The sequence below is a fragment of the Sebastes fasciatus genome, chromosome 17 (assembly GCF_043250625.1).
Source record: "Sebastes fasciatus isolate fSebFas1 chromosome 17, fSebFas1.pri, whole genome shotgun sequence".
Taxonomy (NCBI): domain Eukaryota; kingdom Metazoa; phylum Chordata; class Actinopteri; order Perciformes; family Sebastidae; genus Sebastes; species Sebastes fasciatus.
Window position 1 is genome coordinate 17944414 of NC_133811.1, and position 22716 is coordinate 17967129.

Sequence of the window (22716 nt, forward strand, 5' to 3'; positions counted from 1 at the left end):
TACATTACAATCAATTTACATATGCCTGTTCCCAATCAGAAATCAGTGATCAGGTTCGGTTTAGTTTCAGCCAGTGTTTCTCCTTTCATTAAAGGTTTTCAGGTCAGTTTGTATTTTTATTTCCATTGGTAAGTAGGGCTTTCAGTTTTGCGTCCCCAAGTGTAAATATATGCTTGACCATATTACAAAGACAGCAGGGACCTTCGAAAAAGCTGGTCTGAATAAAATTCTGGCATTTGTGTATTAAAGGATTAATTTGTATAGGCAAATAGTGAAGGTTTTAATGTCCTGATGAAGGTCCTTGTTGACCGAAACGTTGACTAATAAAGCAGAGAAAAGTGTGTGAGGGAGCAAGTCATTTTTTTTTTTTTAAAGTACATATTGGAGGGTATCTACTCCCAGCACCACAAACAAATTTGAGAATGTGCATGTTTTCCTCTCCTTGAAATAGTGATGGTGGAAAACAAAACAGCAGGTGAGTGGACCACAATAGAGTGGATCTCTGCAGCCCATATGCATGCAAGCATCCACCTTACTATTTCTTACCAAACTCTATTGTGTTTTCTCCCTAAAAAAGGTGCATGCACCTGCTCTGATCCCCCTCCCCACTAATCTGTGCCTTCACCTGAATGTCACAACACAAATAACGGGGCTGTTTTAGCAGCAATATATGAGTCATCTGGATTTTTGCCAGTGTTTCACTGTAGCCACGATGCTGGCTATATTGCTTTGGCCTGGGCCCAAGGTGCTCTGCAGATTTGAATCCATCACATGGTTCATTGTTTACTGTAGCTAACTGACCACTGCAGGAGCATTTATAATGTACAACCCTGAGCCCAGCCCTCCTCCTTTACAGCAACACACCCCACCTTTGAATGAATGAAGCAATAATAACATGAGCCATGTTTATAATGCAAACATTAGATTATGTTGAAAGAACAAACCCTGTCTGTTAATAATTGATTTTTCAGTTTTTTTGATCCATCCCCCTGCAGCTATGCGATGATGTATTTTGTAATAATAACCGCATCGAGAGTCTGTAAACAGATTCACCCACATGGCTGGAAGCAGACACACAACAATATGGCCTCTTTGTAGGGATGCTCCAGTCTTTTGGCCTGTGAGTGATGATGTGAAGGGAAAAGCCTGTTGAGATAGCAGATTAAACTGCGCAGTTACTCACACAAATATGTGAGTAAAAGGGGGTTAAATCTTTGTACCTGTGGTGTCTTCAAAGTGCAGTTTCACGGTCCCGTCTCTTCCGATCATCACATCCCCAGGTCCCTCCACCTTCCTCGGGTAGTCGACGGCTGAAGCACCGCCACCACCACCACCACCACCACCACCACCTGCAGTAGACTTGGTGGAGCTTCTTTTCCTCCGGTGCTTCTGCGCTAAAGTCCGACAACACTGGTAGCACACGGCCCACGCCTGCTCCTCGTTGATGGGCTGGCTGTACAGCTTCAGGATGTCCTCCAGAGAGACCTCATCCGCGGCGGCTGCTCCGGTTCCGTCGCTGCCGCTGCTACAGTCCATGTTCACGGTCAAATCAGCCGAGAAATCCCGGAGAACGGTGGGTGAAGTCAACATCCCGTCGTCGTCAGTCCCCGGTCGTTTAGCCATCCCTCAGCTCATTGTGACCACATCACGTAAAAGACAAAAAACGTTAATATATCAGAGCCAGTAGAGCAACACCGAGTCAGACGTTGAGCTGTCGGTGAGCGGTTGATATCTCTCCGGTGTGACCGTTGAGGAGCTCCAACGGTTCTCTCGCTGTGTGAGACTCAGCAGTCTGGCAGCAGCAGCAGAGCGTTCCGCGTGGTCTTAAAGCCCGATGATACCTGCGCATGGCTTGTCCATCAACTAACCGGAAATCGTCATTTTTTTGTAGTTCCACAGAGCTTCAGCCATCAGGGGTGTAGTTCAAAACACATATTTAAAAAAATCACAAAAATATTTGAAGTGTCCCTGAGGTTAAAGCTGAAGTAGGCGAGATTGGAGTAAATATGATTAAAAAAAGTTATTTTTATAAAACGGTCGCTTGAACTAAACTTGAACTAAAGGGTCTGATAGATTGCAATATTGAAAATTCGCCAAAGGGCCATTTTTGGGTCGTAGGGCGAGATATTTATTTGTTGACTTATTTATTTTGTTTTGTTTTCTTATTTTTCTTAAAATGTTTTGTTGCATCAGTGTCGACTGCGATAAATTGTAACGGACTGAGCGCCTCCTTATCCCTATACATATACATACATAGATGCTTTGATTTTTCAAATACATATGTGATTGTGTACAATCATCTCTTTGAGTATATTAGGTGCTATGTATACTGTGTGTTAGGGATCTAAATCTGGTGTTTAGTTATTGTGACCAATGTGTGCTGATTTATTGTTGGTTTTGTCGGTGTTTGTGTTTAAAAGCATAATAACAATATTGTGGAAAAAAATAAAAAATAAAACGGTCGCTATATCGTGACAGTAGTACATGAAACATGACAAAACTCATGTGCCTCTGTGTCCTCCGGTGTCATCCGGTGCTCCTAACGGCATCTGCAAGATTTCACAGACCGGAGGAAAACAAGCAGTAAGAGCTGATCTGAGGTCCGCTGTCCCTCTGCCGCCTATGAGAGCCGACTGTCAATCACTCGCGAACTCCGATCAAACGGTCAAACTAGGCCGCGCTGATCAAATATGAATCAATATTATGTTACGTTAATGCCTATTTCTCGCCTCAAATGTTTTCAGAATCATCTTGTATAGCACGGTTTAGCTGTAAAATGAAAAAGTTTGTGACTCCGCCGCCATTGTGAAATCTGGTGAAGGAACACCAAGTTCTGGTCACATGACCGGAGCACAGCCAATAGGAACGCGCTCGCTCTCTGAAATGACCTGTGATTGGTCAAAGTCTCCCGTCACGGGTTAGATTTTCTGAAGCCTGAAAACAGAGCCGTGAGGAGGTGCAGAAGTCTAGTTATCTCTCAGAACACTTGAATTACAATATGCTGAAAGTTTATTATGGAATTTTTGCCCAATGATGCCAAAAATATACTGCCTACTGCCACTTTAAAAGGTGCATTATAATTGTGATTTTTATGGTTTGAAATGTGGAAATTAACAGAATACATGGAATTTAATGGCAAATACAGATACAGGCCATCCTTAAAATGAATAAACCATCACCAGTTAGATTGATAGCACAATAAATAAAACATGTTTTATGAAAAGTCAAACCAGCTTTATTGATATTCCTGGAGTGTAAAACTGATTTAGGAAAATAAATAATAATGGAGGTATCTGTTGTTGTTTTTTTAATCAGCTCTGTACCCTGTCATAAAATCTTTGAGGTACTTTACTTGAGTAATTAAAACGTCTACTCTACTACTTTCTATTGACAGCTGTAGTTACTTGAAATCTGTATATATATTTTTGTTTTGTTTTTTTGCATAAATATTTACACAATTCCCTCGGATAGTATAATGTATTGTAATGTTTGTATTGTATAGGTGTTTTGATGCCATCTCTCTGATTTCCTTCAATTCCAATAAATACATTTTTCTTACCTCTTGACTCATCTCTTGTGCTGCTGTGATTTTCCTCCTGCAGATCAATGAAGTTTCATCATATCTTATTTAACTAAACTTTGTACCACTAAACACATTTAGGCCTACTCAAGTTGTGGTTATTCCTCTGGAAAGCGGAATAACAGCACAAGTGAACAGCTTCCTTTACTTCTCATCTAGCTACAAACATTTTCTTTACCAGAGCTCCATCTCCTGCTGACTGAGATGTAGCTCACATTATTATCTGATTATTATAGATTTTTATACCAGTTTATTGAACTTAACTATTTATATTATCATGTTCATGATCATTATCAGTCAGGGCTTACAGACTACTGTAATTTATTTAATGGAAAAAAATAAAGGTCTATTTGTCAATCTAATATGCCTACATATGTCATGTGGGGATTTTGGACAAACCTACAATATATAAATGAATACAAACTGCTTTTGTTTTCTTGCTATTAAATAATTATCATATTCACGCTATTCATAAAAAAAATTGTTTTTGTAGTAAGCCCAGTAGTGATAGCAAACAAATAAAATGACTCATGTGATTATGGACTAGGTCAAGAACAATGAAATAACTAAATATCTAAAAGTATTTAACTTATTCATTATCATTACGCTATGTAAAGACACATCCATGAATAAATAGAAAAATAACATGAAACAAGATATTGATCTATTGATGTCTTTTCCTGTAGCTAACGAGAAATGACACATCTCACTTTTTTTCTGAGATTCACAACTTAAGAAGCTGACAACAATTTTAATTCAAAGAAGAAAAATGTGTGTTTAAATGTTGTTTTCCATCACAAAAGTTGGCCTGTACACATGTCAACATTATCATCTCAGTGAATCATCAAAAACTCTTACTGTCTAACAAAATATCACAAGCAGAACATGTTGGGTCAGACTGGCCAACAGCGCCATCTGTTGGCCACAACTCTCACTTTCCTGTTGAGCCTTCCTGAATGTACAGTACTTCTGAGTGCAGTTTTTCTGTTTTCACGTGTACCAAATAAGCAAAAAGTTTTATCTCAGACAGCTTGCTTTTCATAATGTTTAGGCAGAGACATTTTGCCACCAATGCTGAATCAACTTGAAATTGATTTAAACATGCAGATCAGTGTCAGCCACACAAATGACTCGTCATCACAATACATAATAATGGTAAATAATAATCATCAAATGATATAAAAGATGTAAGAGAACACATAATACTGAAGAAAACAAGCTCTCAAAGTGAAAATAGGAGCAGTTCAGATCAAGATGAATTGTAGGCACATGCGGGTGTGTTTGTTTCTTTATCTTGCAAAGGCTGGAAAAGACAGTCTTCAGCCTTCAAGCGTCAAAACCTCCAAATCTCAGTTTCTAAACAGCACTTCAGGGTCTTTTAAATGAAAATCATTTACAGCATCTATACTGAGGTTAAACAGCATCATCATTGGTTTTCATTCACAACAAAAAGGAATATACTTGCACAAAGAACTGAAGCAAATTGTTAAGGAAGGCCCCACACAGAAAACATTGGATGTGCAGACTGTGATTATCATGTGCATACGAGACGGTCTGTTCTTGTTTTCTTTAAAAATTGTCTTAACACAGTGACTCATTCCCTGACCAGCACCATAAGCATGGGAGGAAAGCATGGTGAACACAGTTTGTGATCCGTTCTCTGCTTCGCTTCACGCATGCATTTGCAATGGCACGACAAAAGATGCAGCATCCCCAGATCTTTGGATGGAGACATTATGCAGGTGCTTATGTTGTAAATCACTGAGATCGACAGCCGAGTTCTCGCAAAGTCACTATCAAACATCATTCACACGCTTCTGTAAATCAGCATCCCATCTTCTGGTGAGTTTTTCACAGCTCCGTCCATCTTCCTCTTCACAGAGGCTTTTCTTCATCTTTCATCACACACGTCCCCAGGCTCTGCGTCTCCACTATTGTTGATATTGACGGGCTGCCCATCCTTAGACAACGCGCTGGCTTCTTTTGATGCCCTCCTTTTGGTGTCACGAGTGGTTTGCTGTGAAAAGATGTAAGAGTTTTGAATGTCACGTCATTTAAATGTCACCACGCTGGACAGAGAGCGAGTGGGCCACGGTGGCCAGCTGAGACCTGAGTCACTGCCCATAAGTGGAAGGTTAAATAAATAAACACACAATGTGGTCTGTTTCTGTGTGGCTGTAAATGTAATTTGTTAGGTCAGAGGAATTGATTTTTCAGATCTTTTTGAAATGTTAAATGAGTTTTGTACAGAACAAAAAACAACTCAGTCCTCAATAATGAATTTAAAACATGCAGTATAAAAGTGCCCATACAGTTTAGATTGTATGTATTGTAATGTATGTTTACATTTGTCTATCTCTTTCCATCTGCTATTCAGTATTAAAGCCCATACATTTGCATTTAAAGGAGGTAACAGCGTCTGCACACACAGTTTCTTTGTGCATTAGCTCTCACAATAAAACATTAGGCAAACAGATGGTTCGTTTTAACGCCACTAATTTCTTTAACGCATTAACGCAACTTGCAATTTTTAGGTTGTATTGGGCGACATTGGTACCAACCATGTAATACTAGCTTGTTGCAAAGGAGGCTAAACAACGCTCCAAAGTACGCTAAATTTTGGCAAGGAAAAGCTGGCACGGCCATTTTCAAAGGGGTCCCTTGACCTCTGACCTCAAGAAATGTGAATAAAAATGGGTTCTCTGGGTGCCCACGAGTCTCCTCTTTACAGACATGGCCACTTTATGATAATCACATGCAGTTTTGGGCAATCCATATCGTCAAGTCAGCACTTGCACAGTAATTCTTATGCTAAATGCAGTACCCTGTGAGGGTTTCTGGACAGTATTTGTCATTGTTTTGTGTTGATAATTGATTTCCAATAATAAATATATACGTACATTTGCATAAAGCAAGCATATTTGCCCACTCCCATGTTGATAAGAGTATTAAATATTTGACAAATCTGCCTTTAAAGGGGACATATCATGCTCATTTTCAGGTTCATACTTGTATTTTGTGTTTCTACAAGAACATGTTTACATGCTGTAATGTTCAAAAAACACATTATTTTCTTCATACTGTCTGCCTGCATATACCTGTATTCAGCCTCCAGTCTGAAACGCTCCGTTTTAGTACATTTCAACGGAATTGCAACGGAATTGCGTTGCTAGGCAACAGTTTGGGTCCATGTTTACTTCATGTCAGCTGATGTCATTCACATACACTGCAACAGGAAATAAACTGGGACACATTTAGAATGTTTACGTTTAAAACCGTGTATCCATCCATCCATCCATCTTCAACCGCTTATCCGGGATCGGGTCGCGGGGGCAACAGCTCCAGCAGGGGACCCCAAACTTCCCTTTCCCGGGCCACATTAACCAGCTCTGACTGGGGGATCCCGAGGCGTTCCCAGGCCAGAGTAGAGATATAATCTCTCCATCTAGTCCTGGGTCTTCCCCGTGGTCTCCTCCCAGCTGGTCGTGCCTGGAACACCTCCCAAGGGAGGCGCCCAGGAGGCATCCGTGCTAGATGCCCGAACCACCTCAACTGGCTCCTTTCGACGCAAAGGAGCAAGGACTCTACTCCGAGTCCCTCACGGATGACTGAGCTTCTTACCCTATCTCTAAGGGAGACGCCAGCCACCCTCCTGAGGAAATCCATTTCGGCCGCTTGCACCCGCGACCTCGTTCTTTCGGTCATGACCCAACCCTCATGACCATAGGTGAGAGTAGGAACGAAGATTGAACGGTAGATCGAGAGCTTTGCCTTCCGGCTCAGCTCTCTTTTCGTCACAACGGTGCGGTAAAGCGAATGCAATACCGCCCCTGCTGCTCCGATTCTCCGACCAATCTCACGTTCCATCGTCCCCTCACTCGCGAACAAGACCCCGAGATACTTAAACTCCTTCACTTGGGGTAAGGACTCATTCCCTACCCGGAGTAGGCAAACCACCGGTTTCCTGCTGAGAACCATGGCCTCAGATTTAGAGGTGCTGATTCTCATCCCGACTGCGTCACACTCGGCTGCGAACCGATCCAGTGAGTGCTGGAGGTCGCAGACCGATGATGCCAACAGGACCACATCATCTGCAAAAAGCAGCGATGAGATCCTCAGCACACCGATCTGCAAACCCTCCTCCACCCGACTACGCCTCGATATCCTGTCCATGAATATCACGAACAGGATTGGTGACAAAGCGCAGCCCTGGCGGAGGCCAACCCCCACCGGAAACGAGTCCGACTTATTGCCGAGGATCCGAACACAGCTCTCGCTTTGGGCGTACAGGGATTGGATGGCCCTGAGAAGTGCCCCCCTCACCCCATACTCCCGCAGCACCCCCCACAGTATCTCCCGGGGGACCCGGTCATATGCCTTCTCCAAGTCCACAAAACACATGTAGACTGGATGGGCATACTCCCAGGCCCCCTCCAGGATCCTTGCGAGAGTGAAAAGCTGGTCCGTTGTTCCACGGCCAGGACGGAATCCGCATTGTTCCTCTTCGATCTGAGGTTCGACTATCGGCCGAACCCTCCTTTCCAGCACCTTGGAGTAGACTTTACCAGGGAGGCTGAGCAGTGTGATACCCCTGTAATTGGCACACACTCTCTGGTCCCCCTTTTTGAAAAGGGGAACCACCACCCCGGTCTGCCACTCCTTAGGCACTGTCACCGACTTCCACGCGGTGTTGAAGAGACGTGTCATCCAAGACAGCCCCTCCCCACCCAGAGCCTTCAGCATTTCTGGGCGGATCTCATCAACCCCCGGGGCTTTGCCACTGTGGAGTTGTTTGACTACCTCAGTGACTTCCACCAGGGTAATTGATGATGGTCCCCCATCAGCTTCCAGCTCTGCCTCTACCATAGAGGGCGTATTGGTCGGATTCAGAAGTTCCTCAAAGTGCTCCTTCCACCGCCCGATTACCTCCTCAGTTGAGGTCAACAGTGTCCCATCCTTACTGTACACAGCTTGGATGGTTCCCCGTTTCCCCCTCCTAAGGTGCCGGATGGTTTTCCAGAAGCACTTTGGTGCCGACCGAAAGTCCTTCTCCATGGCTGCTCCGAACTCCTCCCACACCCGCTGCTTTGCCTCCGTCACGGCAGTGGCTGCTGCTCTTCGGGCCCGTCGGTACCCTGCAACTGCCTCCGGAGACCTCCGAGATAACATATCCCGGAAGGCCTCCTTCTTCAGTCGGACGGCTTCCCTGACCACCGGTGTCCACCACGGTGTTCGAGGGTTGCCGCCCCTTGAGGCACCTAAGACCTTAAAACCACAGCTCACCGCCGCAGCTTCAGCAATGGAAGCTTTGAACATCGTCCACTCGGGTTCAATGCCCCCAACCTCCACAGGGATGCCAGAAAAGCTCCGCCGGAGGTGTGAGTTGAAGATCTCTCGGACAGGGGCCTCCTCCAGACGTTCCCAGTTCACCCTCACTACGCGTTTGGGCTTACCAGGTCTGTCCAGAGTCTTCCCCCACCCTCTGACCCAACTCACCACCAGATGGTGATCAGTTGACAGCTCCGCCCCTCTCTTCACCCGAGTGTCCAAAACATGCGGCCTCAGATCAGATGATACGATTACAAAATCGATCATCGACCTTCGGCCTAGGGTGCTCTGGTACCACGTACACTTATGAGCATCCTTATGTTCGAACATGGTGTTCGTTATGGACAATCCATGACTAGCACAGAAGTCCAACAACAAACGACCACTCGGGTTTAGATCAGGGAGGCCGTTCCTCCCAATCACGCCACTCCAGGTGTCTCCATCGTTGCCCACGTGCGCGTTGAAGTCTCCCAGGAGAACTATGGAGTCCCCTACTGGAGCCCCATACAGGACTCCATTCAGGGTCTCCAAGAAGGCCGAATACTCCGAACTGCTGTTTGGTGCATACGCACAAACAACCGTGTAATGGTCTAAATATTGTATAGTTGTGACATCACAAATGGACAAAAATCGTAACGCCTTGTTTCAAACGTAAAATATCTGTATTCGGGCTGTGTGTGTTTCTCCGTATATTGAGCGTTTTGATAGTTTAACAGTATTTATATAGCACTTAAACCTGCTTTATAATATAAAAGACATGAAAATCTGACTTTTTTATAATATGGGACCTTTAAGGTACATTTTGAACCGATAAAAATGTCTGATTAACTTGCGAACTATGGACAATCATTCGATTAATCGTGATTAAATATTTTTAATCGATTGACAGCGCTTATAATAAAATAAAACAAATGTTCATTGCACTTAGTACTGAACACTGGAGTCAGATTCCTGCAGAGCAACCTGTCAAAGGGGGTTTAAAACACTGCATATGAGCAGTTAATGTCAGAGGACAGGTACAGTATGCTGGGTCTCACATCCTGTAACGTCACCACATGTGTGCAAAGACAGAAGCTGGTTGTTGCATGGTGTTCATATTTAGCATGGGTGGGCGTGCTATAGTACCTGCTACCAGTGACACCTACATCACTCAAGGAGCGCCTGGGTCTCCTCTGGTGGTTGTTGGATCCAGTGGATGTGAGGGCCTGCTTCCCACACTGGGTGCCTGTGTTCACCATCCTCTTCTCCCTCAGACTCAGACTGGCCTCCAGAGCTTTACCTGTGGACAACATCAGTTTCAGGTGATCATGTGATTCTACGAATAGAGTATTACGTCCTCATCATCTGTAATGTGGCCTATGCATGCATTGAGGGATGCTGCAGTTAAAGACAGATGTAATAACACTGAGGTGGATGGAGGCTCTCTTACTGTTTCCTACTGGTAGAGAGGTTTCTACGTCCGTGTTGGTGAGCCACGTCGATTCCGTCTCTCTGGTCCAGCTCTCATGGTACCTGGGCTCGATGATCGCGTCCGCCCGACTCCCTCCGCAACCCATCGGGGTAAAATCATCCACGGCAGGTGCAGCTGACACGGGCTAAACACGGCGGCTCGGTTTGTGTCCCAACAGCCGCAGCATCCTCTCCCCTTACTGGATCTCTACTGCAGCTCCATCACTGGCTCAGGCTCCATCGTGAGCTGGAGGAGGATACTGGTTGATGGTGCTGCTCTCTCTCTCTCTCTCTCTCTCTCTCTCTCTCTCTCTCTCTCCACAGACAGACAGCAGCTGACCAGCGTCATCCAGCTGCGTCATCCAGCTGCAGCCACTCTGACCGCTGATTGGCTGAGAGGGATATCAACATCAACATCAGCATCATCATCATCATCATCATCATCGTGCAAATATTATGCACTCTTACCAATCAAAACCACTCCAACACTTTAATTTTAATACACTTATTTAGCATATATAAACTGAACAAATATTTAATAAATATGTTATAATGTAGCCTATAGCTGTACGCAGCTATAAGATCATTTTAGTGTTTATTAATGTTGGACACAGTATTTGTCAATACTTATAATCAGAATTAAAAAACAAGTCAACAGTGAAAATTGAAGACAAACCACGAGAACAAAATTAGAAAAGACTTATAAATTCCTAATATACTTATATATACACATACGTACACACACTTGTTTGTCTGCGAAAATTAAATCACAATAAAGTTTTTTTCCGAAGAGATTCAAAAGAAGATACTGATTATGAAAGTTTGAGTTTCAGCATGTAATAAAGGGGTTTTACAATGCAGTTGTAAATATTAAGTTAATAAATAGATTTTTGGTAAAGACGCTCCAGAGGTGGAGCAATCTTCCTTATTAATTAAATAAATAATTGAAATTTAAAAAAAAGCAAACCTGGAAGAGGATGAACACCAGCCAAAGGGATTTTTCATGATTTGGCAGTCCCAAAGTTGTTCTTCTTAATGACTTGATCCATCCATAAACATTTTCTTAACCATTAACACAGCCATTAGTTACAACTTATAACTCCTTTATAAAGGGAGCTTTATTAGAAACTTTAATTTGAAAATTAAATTGATCTCCCTTGTAAAACCTTACTAATGACTTCTTTCTTTGTAATTCAATTCCCACATTCTTACATTATCTTCACCAAATATTATACGTGTTTGGATCAAATCTGTAGAACAACAGAGAACAAATGTTTGAGCGCGACTCGAAATTTAAAATCTTGAGCAAATATCTGAATCTGTTCTGGTAAACCGTTCCAACAAGTTTGCATTGCTTATAAACTTTCTTCTGCAGTTTGAAAGGACAGTGAGCCAAAGTCAAGTATATTTCACATAGAGTATTTATTTTTCACATTTATTTTAAATATGTGGTGTAATTTTTCAGTTATACTGACAATACAGTATTTGCACATAGACCTATTATTATATTTCTCAAACTGCTTAATATACAGAAATCAGAGGAGCATACAATCAGCAAACGTATTGCTTCTTTATACTGTAAAATGATCCGTCTCAGTGTTTCACAGGATATAGCTTTATTGGGGGGGACGATGGTCAACATCTACTTGTAAACAGACATTCCTTACATGGAGCTAAAAACACGTCACTTTCAAAAAACTGAACAAACAAAAACATCTCCACTGATTTTAGAGGCTTTAAATAAATACTATATTTAACATACATTTATTTTTCTCCCCACCCTCCCCACATGTGTACAGTTTTTGTTGCTTTTTATAAAGTAGGAGGGGACAGGGGGGGAAAAAACAGCAACAAAAATACAGCATTGTTTATGTCTTTTGATGGGGAATGTCAACCATGTTGGTGCATGTAATGTAAACTGGGGAGCTTTTCACTTTTACAGAGTAGTACAAAGAGGAAGCGACAAAAAAAACGGCCCATATTCAACAACTTATTCAGTATGGAGCCAGGAATGTATCTTGGGCATGAGAGAGGAAAAGAGGAATGAAAACTGGGTGCAAATAAATTACAGCTTGGGGATGTGAACATGAGTCACATGAGAATACTACTGCACAGACAGGGAGATGATGATGGCGATGTGTCTAGACTTTGAAGTCCAGCAGGTTGCAGTCGATCTTGTAATAAACATAGGGGTAGTACTCCTGCTGGCTCAAGTTCAGTCCTGGGATGTCCATAGCGGCCTGCAGGCACAACAGGTAGACAAAATAATAATTACACACACCCATAACTCTTGTTTGCATCCATATTTCAATACATTTTCTTTTGTTACAGTAAGTTCCCACGGGAGTTTAATGATACAATTGTTCTGTTTTTCAACTAAATACTGTACGTGGTTCGTCTTAAACATTCATGGCATGTTTTTACATGGCAACAAGGTGGCCCCATTTGTTCAACATGTTGAACAGTGGTGATAAAACCCTCTAGGTTCAGAAATGTCTGGTACAAAAAGCATTTTGCATGCCTGAAATATGAGATAAAACGTTGCATTGACGGAGGAAACCAATCAAAATCTATATTCTTTCATTGTTCCAGTCCAGTTAAGAAAAGGTACGTTCCCCTCCTTCTCACTCCCGCTGGATTAGAGACATTATGTCCTGTATGAATCTAGAAAAAATCTGTTATATTACCCGGGGAACAGAGAGTCAATTTTAAAAAGTGTGGCACCCCTTCTTGACATTTTTTGAGAAACCCACAACAGTAATCTCTGAGTAGGTATTTTTTATTTTTTATTATTTTATTTATTAATTTATTTTTTTGTATTTGTATTTATTTGTATTTTATTTTACGTTCCTATCCTATTTATTTATTTATTTTCAATTTCCTTTATTTCTCGACATAATAAGGTGTATTGTAGATATTTTCTCTGTATTATTGTCCATCATTTTAACTTTATTTATTCATAATTGATAATATATCTTCTGTGTTTGTTTTTTGTGTGAGCAGATGGACGACGTTTTTGAGAAAAACTAAATCCTTTCCCTGTACAGTTACTGTTTTATTCATTATTGACAATCAATAAAAAGACCTCTGAAGAAAGAAAGAAAAGGTATGTCTAACAGGTCAATGGCAACAAACATGAAGGTTGATTTAGTCCCTCCATCATGAAATGACAACCAGATGCAAATCGTAAATGGAGTTGCATTTATATAGTGCTTTTCTAGTCTTCTGACCACTCAAAGCGCTTCTTGAGCAATTTGGGGTTAAGTGTCTTGCTCAAGGACACTTCGACATGTGACCGGAGGAGCCGGGGATCAAACCCTAAACCTTCCAACTGGTGGACGACCTGCTCTACCTCTGAGCCACAGCTGCCTCAAGTAAATAGCTCAAACACCCTGAACAACAGATGATCTAAGTCTATCCAAGGTCCCTGTTATCATAAATGTCAAAGAGCTGGACCTGCCTTCCTCCAATAATTTCACTTGTTGCCACTTTGCCTGTCAAAAAGCGTGTGAAGGAGAGACTCACATCAATGATGGCAGCACCGCTGTCCAGGTGTTTGTATAGGTCGTAGAGCACTTCTCTCAGCTTCTTCATGTTCTTCTTGGTGGGCTGGAGCAGCATGGCCTGGAAGTTCACTGGCAGCCCATATCTACAAAACACAACAAGTCCATCAGGCCATCTTTCACGGGCGGATGGATTACCAACGTATGGAAAGAGTAGCAGACTGATGAACTTCACTGAGGGTGTTTCATGGAAGCTGCTGGGTCTTTGCTTACCTCAATACCGACTCCACAAACACACGCAGGGCTTGTATGTGAATCCACGCGATGAAGGCTTCGCTGAAATTCACTTTCAGCCATCGTACCAAAGGCCCCTGGGTGGATAGAAACAGTATTTTAATATTTTCTAATAAAAGATAAAATACCTGTTGACTGGCTGAAATGGAGCATTCCCATTTTGGATGTTTTTTTAATTACATTTTCCTTTTGAATTACCAGTAAGCATGATGACAGATTTACATACAGTAAGTTATAATAATAATAAATTCAACTTATATAGCGCTTTTCAAGGACTCAAAGACGCTTAAAGTTAAGTTATCACTGGCTTCAGGCTTTCAGTCATTATTTAAGACAGCTCCATTAACTTCTTCCTTCCCTACTTATAGTCAGTAGTACTGTTTGTGCAGAAAACAGCAGCCGTACAAACTGTTTCTTCTTGTCAGTGGACAAACGTGTCATCTCCTCTTTGTCTGCCTTCAGCTCCTCCTCATTGTACTGGAAATCACGCACAGTAAACCTAGGTCAGGGCACACAGCAGAGAGCTGGCAATCAGCTGTCAGCCAACACACACACACACACACACACACACACACAGGCTCAAGTGCACTCCTGAAAATGGGCTGCATACAAACAGACACATGATACATAAACACACACATTGAGACCTCTCAGTCGTGCTAATTGGAGAGATTGTCGAGTGCCGGCAAAATTGTGTTTATTATAGAATCTTTTTTTAGAGCATAACAAGCCATTTCCTGCGTTTACGAATAGGTAGCCTACTTCAATAATGAGGTATCATTACTGCTATTTATCTCTGGTTGATTTCCCCAAAAAATCATTCATGCAAAACACAAAAGAGAAACATAATCTGCAAAAAAAATTGTCTAAAACTGAAACACAGTTCAAGAGAAATGAAATGAGTTTACTTGTTTTCCCTGGCCTTGTGCTTGAAGTCATCTAAAGCCTTCCTGAAGAGAGTGACGCTGAACAGACCGCTGTCGTTGTCCTCAAACAGCAGCCTGGAGGAGAGGAGATGACATGTTAACATGAGAGCTGGATACACAAATGTTTGACACATTTCAGCAGGTTTACAAAAAGACATCCTTGAGACAAAAAGAAGCACAGCTTTACTTTCAGACTCTACACTTTGGACATCAGAACCACTGTTCATTTTTATTTAAAATATCATTAACGGTTATGTTATGCTGCATGGGTAAGTGTCCACATTTCCCTTCCAGGTGACTTCCTTTATGTACTTTGATGCCAACATATTGAATGACCTGGAGGTTCTGGTTGCTGAGCTTGTAATATATGCAAGTACATTTACTCGAGTACAACACTTAAATCCAATTTTGAGGTATTTGTACTTGAAGATTTCCATTTTAAGCTACTTCTATCGCATTTTATATCGTCATAGTGCCCCCTCCTTTCTCAGACAATAAGATAATTAATTTACACTTACATATTTGGACAAACCACTCTTTGTCGATCTAAAGACAATGCCTCATCTCTTTTGTGGAGCAATGTATGCTCCTGTGGAGAAGGAGCATATAAAACTGGATGAGACACAGCTAATGTGATAGCTTACTCCAGTTTGGACTCTCCAGTTGCTTCTGTTCCCTTCATCAACACTGTCAAGATGGTTGGGAATTGGTCAACAGCCCAGCTTTGCAACTGGTTGGCAAAGATAAACTCAAGCAAAGAAATCTGCTGTTTGCGCAGATTCCACTGAAAATGAACTGATTTGATACATATGGTGTCACCAGTTACCTCTTCTTAGTACTAGTCACAAGGATATGATTCCCTCGCTGGCTTCCCACTCACAAACACTTTGGTTGTTGCAATAAACACAAACCAACATCAAGTCTGCATTACCAAAGCACTCGATATGTCCCAGGTTTGAATGCAGCGGCTGACAACGTAAGTAGAGCTTAGAAACAATCACAAAAAAAATCGCACTTAAAGTGGCAGTAGGCAGTATATTTTTGGCATCATCGGGCAAAAAGTCCATAATAACCTTTCAGCATATTGTAATTCAAGTGTTCTGAGAGATAACTAGACTTCTGCACCTCCTCATGGCTCTGTTTTCAGGCTTTAAAAAATCTATCTTGTGACGGAGACTTTGACCAATCACAGGTCATTTCAGAGAGAGGGCATTCCTATTGGCTGTGCTCCGGTCATGTGACCGGAACTTGGCGTTCCTTCAACAGATTTCACAAACGTTCTCATTTTACAGCTAAACAGTACACTACAAGATCATTCTGAAAACATTTGAGGTGAGAAATAGGCATTAACGTAACATAATATTGATTCATATTTGATCGGCGCTGCCTGGTTTGACCATTTGGTCGGAGTTCGCGAGTGATTGACAGCCGGCTCTCATAGACGACAGCTGATGGACAGCAGACCTCAGATCAACTCTGACTGCTTGTTTTCCTCCGGTCTGTGAAATCTTGCAGATGCCGTTAGGAGCACCGGAGGACACAGAGGCACCTGATTTTTTTCAGGTTACCTGTTTCACGTCTCCATTCTGTTTCCTGTTTCACTCTCGCCTACTTCAGCTTTAAGGAAAACTTGCCCTGCCCTAGCTGCTCTAACATAAAATGTTTCCTGTTTCCAGCTCCCATGGGCAGATCGTGCTCCACGTCTGTTCTGGAAATACAGGTTGCTAAGTTACCACACCACACTGAGCCGTGTCCGTCCAAAAGCCAGAACATAACGCCTCAAATCATCTGGCCTCGTTGGCAAAAGGTCAATTGCTTTCTGCAGGTCAACCACATAATGTTTCCTATTTTAATATGAGTCAGTAGCTTTTCACAGGTCAACCATGAAATGTTTCCGATTCAAATCAGAGTCGAGCACGAAACCTGCTGAAGCAACTGGGTGACAAACTGAGAAAGCAAAGCAAATTGTCTGGTCGGAGACATTTTTTAAGAAAATAATATTATAATATTGTATAATTGTGACTCAAACGGACAGACACTACTTTCAATACATTAAAAATAATTACTGGCAATCATATTAAAGGCACAAAGAGTAGGATTTGTCGGTTGTGAGTTGTAAACAACACATTCAAAACGAGGGTGAAAGCAAACCACAGATTCACTCTCGCTTTGTCTGCTTGGCGTTTCCCCTCGCTAAACGGTCTTCTTCCTGTGGTTCATCATTCATACATTTGTCAAAACTGAATCATCTAGTTCTGCTTACTTTGTGGAGCGTGGCACAACCATTTCTGCCAGGGTTTCATACGTCTTCTGCCATTCAACATAGCTTGTCCTTGTGAGGGTGGAAAGGGAAAGGTAACAGCAATGTATTTTACATCTAAACATTTTAGGCGTGATACCAATACTGATGTTCTCAGACAAAAAAAAAAAGCTGATTTTAATTTTATTTTGAAGTATAATGCAATTTAATTTGACCATTTCCATGGCTAAAATCTATTGAGTTATGAGGCTGAAGAAGCCTCTGGGACACCACATCATGGGACTGAACTCAAATTCTTTTCACTGGGTGTCTTCTTAAATGAGTGTCAACTACCCCACGTAACTCACATTACACCTTTAAAATGCAAAATAAAAATATGTTCCTAGACTGGTTTTATGCAGCTGTGGTCATGAGGGAACCACCATCATATCTACCATGGATCCTACAATGACATTCTTCGCATCTTGTATATACTGATGTAAGTGTACTTACTTTGGGACAACCACCAGCATAGTAATCAAGTACTCTGAGTCCAGGACAAAGTCCTCTTTCTTCACTATGTCAGCCAAACTCCTGGTCAACAAGCTCCCCCTAAAGAACCACACATACAGTTCAGATTGTAAGACAACTTCAATCTTTCTCACAAAGACATACAGATGCAGATGCTCCAAAATACATGATGTGTAGTGCAGAAGTACTGTACACAATTTACCTACACAATTTTATAAGGTCATTATTACACAAGATAAAATACAAGCTAATCATGTGTGATCAAGCTAAAAAGTGCCACAGGATTTGGCTTTAGACCTGCTTCTGTAATCAAATTACAGATAACATATAGTATATTATCATCATTATATAACTCACGCATTCTTCCTCTCCAGGTTTTGCAGGTTTCCCTTCAGGTTGTTGTAGGCTGAAGCTCTGGCCTTCAGGTCATTGTCTATCTGAGTCGCTTGCTAAATAACAAGGAGTTGATGATGATTACTATGGGTTACATTAATGAGGAACATTTCCTGCACCAAACCTATAATACATAACTAGGACTGCAACTAACGATTATATTCATTGTCAATTAATCTGACGATTATTTTCCCGATTAATCGATTAGTTATTTGGTCTATAAAATGTCAGAAAGTGTTGAAAAATGACAATCAGTTTTTCCCAAAGACCAAGATGACAGATCCACAAATGTCTTGGTTTGTCTACAACTCAAAGATATTCAGTTTACCGTCATAGAGGAGGAAAGAAACCAGAAAATATTCATATTTAACAAGCTGAAATCAGAGAATTTACTTTTTTTCTTAAAAAATTACTCAAACCGATAAATCTATAGTCAATTAATCAAATTAATTCACAATTAATCAAAATAGCTGCCGATTAATTTAATAGTTGACAGCTAATTGATTAATCGTTGCAGCTCTATCCATAATAATCCCTATTGGATCACAGGAGTGGGCAAAATCAAACCATGTCTACATGTGATTGTTTATGTTGCTGTTTGTGTTATCGGCTATGTTTGTTCTTTCTTGTAAAAGTGATCAAATAATATTAAAAATAATAGTGATAAAATAAAAAATATGTATATACAAATCCACAACAGTTAGCATAATAATCAAATATTGTATAAATGAGCAGATTTGTACCTTGGCGATGATCTCAGAGATGTTTTTCAGCGACTGTTTGATTGGATACTTCGCCATGTCCCACTGGAATCTGGTGATATATGTGACCAGGTCGACTAGAGAGTAAAAACAGATTAAAGTCATCAGCATCAATCACCTTCATTTCCACAGGTTTTGTGTAATTGTATATGTGAACACACAGTAACCTATTGTGTCTTTCTCTGAAGTCTAATAAACGACATCACGCTGGCTTTTGCTTTCTACCACCTCCTTCAACTTATGTCTGGACATCAGTGAGATGAATCAGTCAACAGCGATTACCTCCATTAGCGAGCAGGTTCTCCTGGACTTTGTCTCGGCTGTCCTCCAGGACGTCGGCCATGTACTGAGCGACCTTCTTCACCACACTGAAACACAACGTGAGGTGAGGAGATGGGTTAGAGACAAACACAAGGGGTCACAAATAAACACAAGAGAAGCAATAGATGACAACAAACTGAGTTTACGTTTCCACAAACGTGTCCAGTTTAGCCAGCTCATCTGACAGACCCACTAAGACATCTAGTGTTCCGACCTGTTGGGAGACAAACACACAAAAGTATTAACAAAAACCACCACTAGACTAGTTGTGGGTGGGAAATACACATGACTGCCGTGCTTGACCTTGAGATCAGGAATGTTGAACTTGTTGTTAACGGAGAGGTTGTTGGCGCGTGCGGTGGCCACCATCAGCTTGTCCCACGTCTGCTGGCACGTCTTCTCCCCCGGAGCGGAGATCAACCAGAATTCTGTCATGGCTGCTGGTAAGATGTTCGTCCACCGGGCCTTTGATGGAAGGAAGTCACTGAGGGTGAAGTAAGAGAGTATTAATAAAGCTCTGTTGTTCCAGGGCTGCTGTTCTGTCGCTGACGCTGACCTCCTCAAAGAAGGAGGGAAAGTAAAAAGAGAATAGGTGATGATGATATATACCGTGAGACAATAAAAATCAGCCATCCGAATTATTACAAAAGGCAGAGATTTGTCTTTGGTTCACATGTGCAAAAACTGCTATTAAAAGAGTACTTTAAAACAACATATCACACCCAGACAGATCACATTAAAACACATTCAAATAACAACACAATACGCCAATAGAAGCTACATTAAAAAGGAGCACCAGGTACCAGGACTGCATCTAGGTTACATAAATAGATATAAAGTGCTGTGTGCTGAGGTAGCAGGCTGGCTTCAGAACTTTAGAAAGTGGCTGTCCATACAGATTAAAATACTTTATATACCGTACCATACCATGGTAGATATTCATTGATCATCTCTGGGTGTATTGAGCCATCGTGCTCAATGTTTAAAATCCGTGATTTTGAGGGTTACTTTGCTGTCAAGGCATTTAATTTGCTAGATTTTGCTGGACACAAATATTACAATATCACAACAGAATAATATATCTATAATAACATTACGTGTGAAAAATGAAACAATAAAATGACGTATGGCGTTTCACACTCCTATATGTTATCATAAACACTACCTAGACAACTGAAAAGGATCATGGGATACGGATATAGCTCCTCGGCAAAAACAAGGAAGAGAACTCTGGAGGCTAGAAAATTTTAACAAGGTCCCAACTTTGCATTTGGAGATAAACTGCAGCTCCCTTGAATTAAAGCCACATGTAGGCTCCACATCTTCAGTCATAGTCCTATGTAGGCCCACGTTCACCCAAGAACTGCGTGCTTCAGTAACATTTTGAAGTGCTTATACTTAGTGATGAAAATATTGTAATTTTTACACCAATGTTACATTCTTATATTTCTGCACCTAAAAATCTACCGTATTTCTACTGTTTATTTTTGCTTCTGCATGTATGTATATGTGTGTATATACTGTATATTCTCTCTCTTTATGAATTGTTTTATTTTTTGTTATATTTATTTTGTATCTTTATGCTTAGGTAAAGCACTTTGAATTGTCTTTGCATCTGAAATGTGCGATATAAATAAACTAACCTTACCATATCCTCCATTACACTTATCTGACATTTGTTTGTAGTTACTTTGGATGTTGAGATTTTAAAGCAAAACACATCAACATATTAAAATGATGCCTTGGTACACATTAAACTACCCAACTGTAAATAAGGTAGTCGTGCTCAAACTGCTACAACATTAAAATACTGCATCCCTAATAATAATAATAATAATAATTCAATAATATAATATACATGATACTCTAATTCTGCATAATGAGTACTTGTTTACATGTTTACTGTAATGCATGACTTTTATTTGTAACTGAGTATCACTGCCTTTGTTAAAGTAAAGGTCATGAGTACTTTTCCACCACTGTATACAAGACACATGAATCTTGAGTCATATTATAAAGCTCTTGTGTTCCTCTTTTTGACTTCTGATTCATGAACTTCCTCCTATGATTGTGATATGGAAACTGCACACACACACACACTGGTTGATTGCTTGCATCAGTAGAGACACACACAGGTCTCCATGTCTGCTGATTGACTGTCATATGATCAGTGTCTGTGCTGCAGACAGAGGATGTGCATGCTAAATACTGATCCTCCTCTCAATTAAACACCATGCACAACATGTGACTAAGAGCTGTTGTTGATTTGTTATTCATTCTCACTTAAAAAGCACTGATTTCATTATCAAAACATACCCTGGTTCATACGTGGTTACACAAACATCCAGTGTTAGCTAGCTGCTGAGCTTTGCATCGCAGTCTCTCAGCTGTCACGACGTCAATAATCGGTGTGTTTCCGTACTTACCGGTGTGTTTACTGGCGTCAGTATTTGGTCCACACGGTGTAATTCAGTTAAACAGTCGCAGCTTTCCATGCATGGCGCAGATAATTACAGCTTTTCGACTCAAAGGTGCTTCAACACAGCATCTACACTCACAGTCAGCTGATCAGAGCAGTTGTTGTTCTGCGTCTGCGCAGAAGCTGCTGCGCGCTGTACTGCTATCACGTGACCTGACGAGTCTGCGTGACGTTCAAGTGTCTGAATATAAAGTCAGAAAATTGATTTAAGACTCAAGATTCAAGGCCTTTATTGTCATTGTGTAGTACAACGAAATTAGATTGTGACAATCCCATAGGTGCTAATGAAAAGATAATACAATAAAAAAAGAGATTGTGCAATATAAATATAAAAAATATAAAAGATAATACAATATAAAATATAAAAATACAATATGTATATTGATGAGATGACAGTTTTGCCAGATTACAGTTTTGCCAGATTATTGCACAAAGTGTCAGTCAGATAATTATATAATTATTGCACAGCATCATATAATTATTGCACAATAGCAGTTGGAAGGCGTTAAAAACAGTGGTTTGATTAAAAGACAGTATCCGCATACATCATGAGTCAGCTACATCACCTAATCACCACATGTATGCGTAATTTAAAGGTCCCATATTATAAAAAAGTGAGATTTTCACGTTTTTTTTATTATAAAGCAGGCTTAAGTCCTATATAAATACTGTGAAGGTATCGAAACACTCAATCCACAGGGAAATACACACAGCCCATATTCAGAAACTCTGCATCTGAAACAAGCCGTCAGGATTTCTGCCCATTTGTGATGTCACAAATATATAATATTTAAATCCAAAATTATTGGTTAACACAAGCTGTGGTGTCAAGTGATCAAAACCACATGACATCTCAAATGTTCAATCATAGATTAGGGTCTATAGCAATCATCAAACTGGAAGTGCCCTGTG

The 22716-nt window shown here is 41.0% G+C and overlaps 3 protein-coding genes across 9 annotated transcripts in view; all 3 read right to left on the bottom strand.

Annotated features, from left to right (window-relative positions):
* spire1a (spire-type actin nucleation factor 1a) overlaps positions 1 to 1755 on the bottom strand; it is a 31996-nt gene extending 30241 nt beyond the window's left edge. For all 6 annotated transcript variants that reach the window (XM_074612791.1, XM_074612789.1, XM_074612790.1 and 3 more), the window contains exon 1: positions 1221 to 1755. In XM_074612791.1, coding sequence (XP_074468892.1) covers positions 1221 to 1623 — 403 coding nt within the window. In that variant the 5' untranslated portion in view covers positions 1624 to 1755. The remainder of the gene's footprint in view (positions 1 to 1220) is intronic.
* A 2560-nt stretch (positions 1756 to 4315) lies between these two features.
* On the bottom strand, positions 4316 to 10651 carry LOC141754714 (uncharacterized). 2 transcript variants are annotated; one of them, XM_074613965.1, is made up of 3 exons: positions 10338 to 10651; positions 10054 to 10187; positions 4316 to 5597 (listed from the first exon to the last, which is right to left on the bottom strand). In XM_074613965.1, exons 1-3 carry the CDS (start codon positions 10462 to 10464, stop codon positions 5472 to 5474), a joined length of 387 nt encoding a protein of 128 aa, XP_074470066.1. In that variant the 5' UTR covers positions 10465 to 10651; the 3' UTR covers positions 4316 to 5471. The 2 variants fall into 2 exon arrangements, with proteins under 2 accessions (XP_074470066.1, XP_074470065.1); XM_074613964.1 differs by having other exon boundaries at positions 10034 to 10187.
* A 1109-nt stretch (positions 10652 to 11760) lies between these two features.
* atp6v1c1b (ATPase H+ transporting V1 subunit C1b) lies at positions 11761 to 21918 on the bottom strand. Its single transcript, XM_074613255.1, has 13 exons — positions 21752 to 21918; positions 19629 to 19809; positions 19472 to 19539; positions 19287 to 19372; positions 18987 to 19081; positions 18208 to 18299; positions 17833 to 17931; positions 17344 to 17412; positions 15063 to 15155; positions 14560 to 14653; positions 14134 to 14231; positions 13883 to 14006; positions 11761 to 12597 (listed from the first exon to the last, which is right to left on the bottom strand). Exons 2-13 carry the CDS (start codon positions 19758 to 19760, stop codon positions 12499 to 12501), a joined length of 1149 nt encoding a protein of 382 aa, XP_074469356.1. The 5' UTR covers positions 19761 to 19809; positions 21752 to 21918; the 3' UTR covers positions 11761 to 12498.
* Positions 21919 to 22716: the final 798 nt, after the last annotated feature.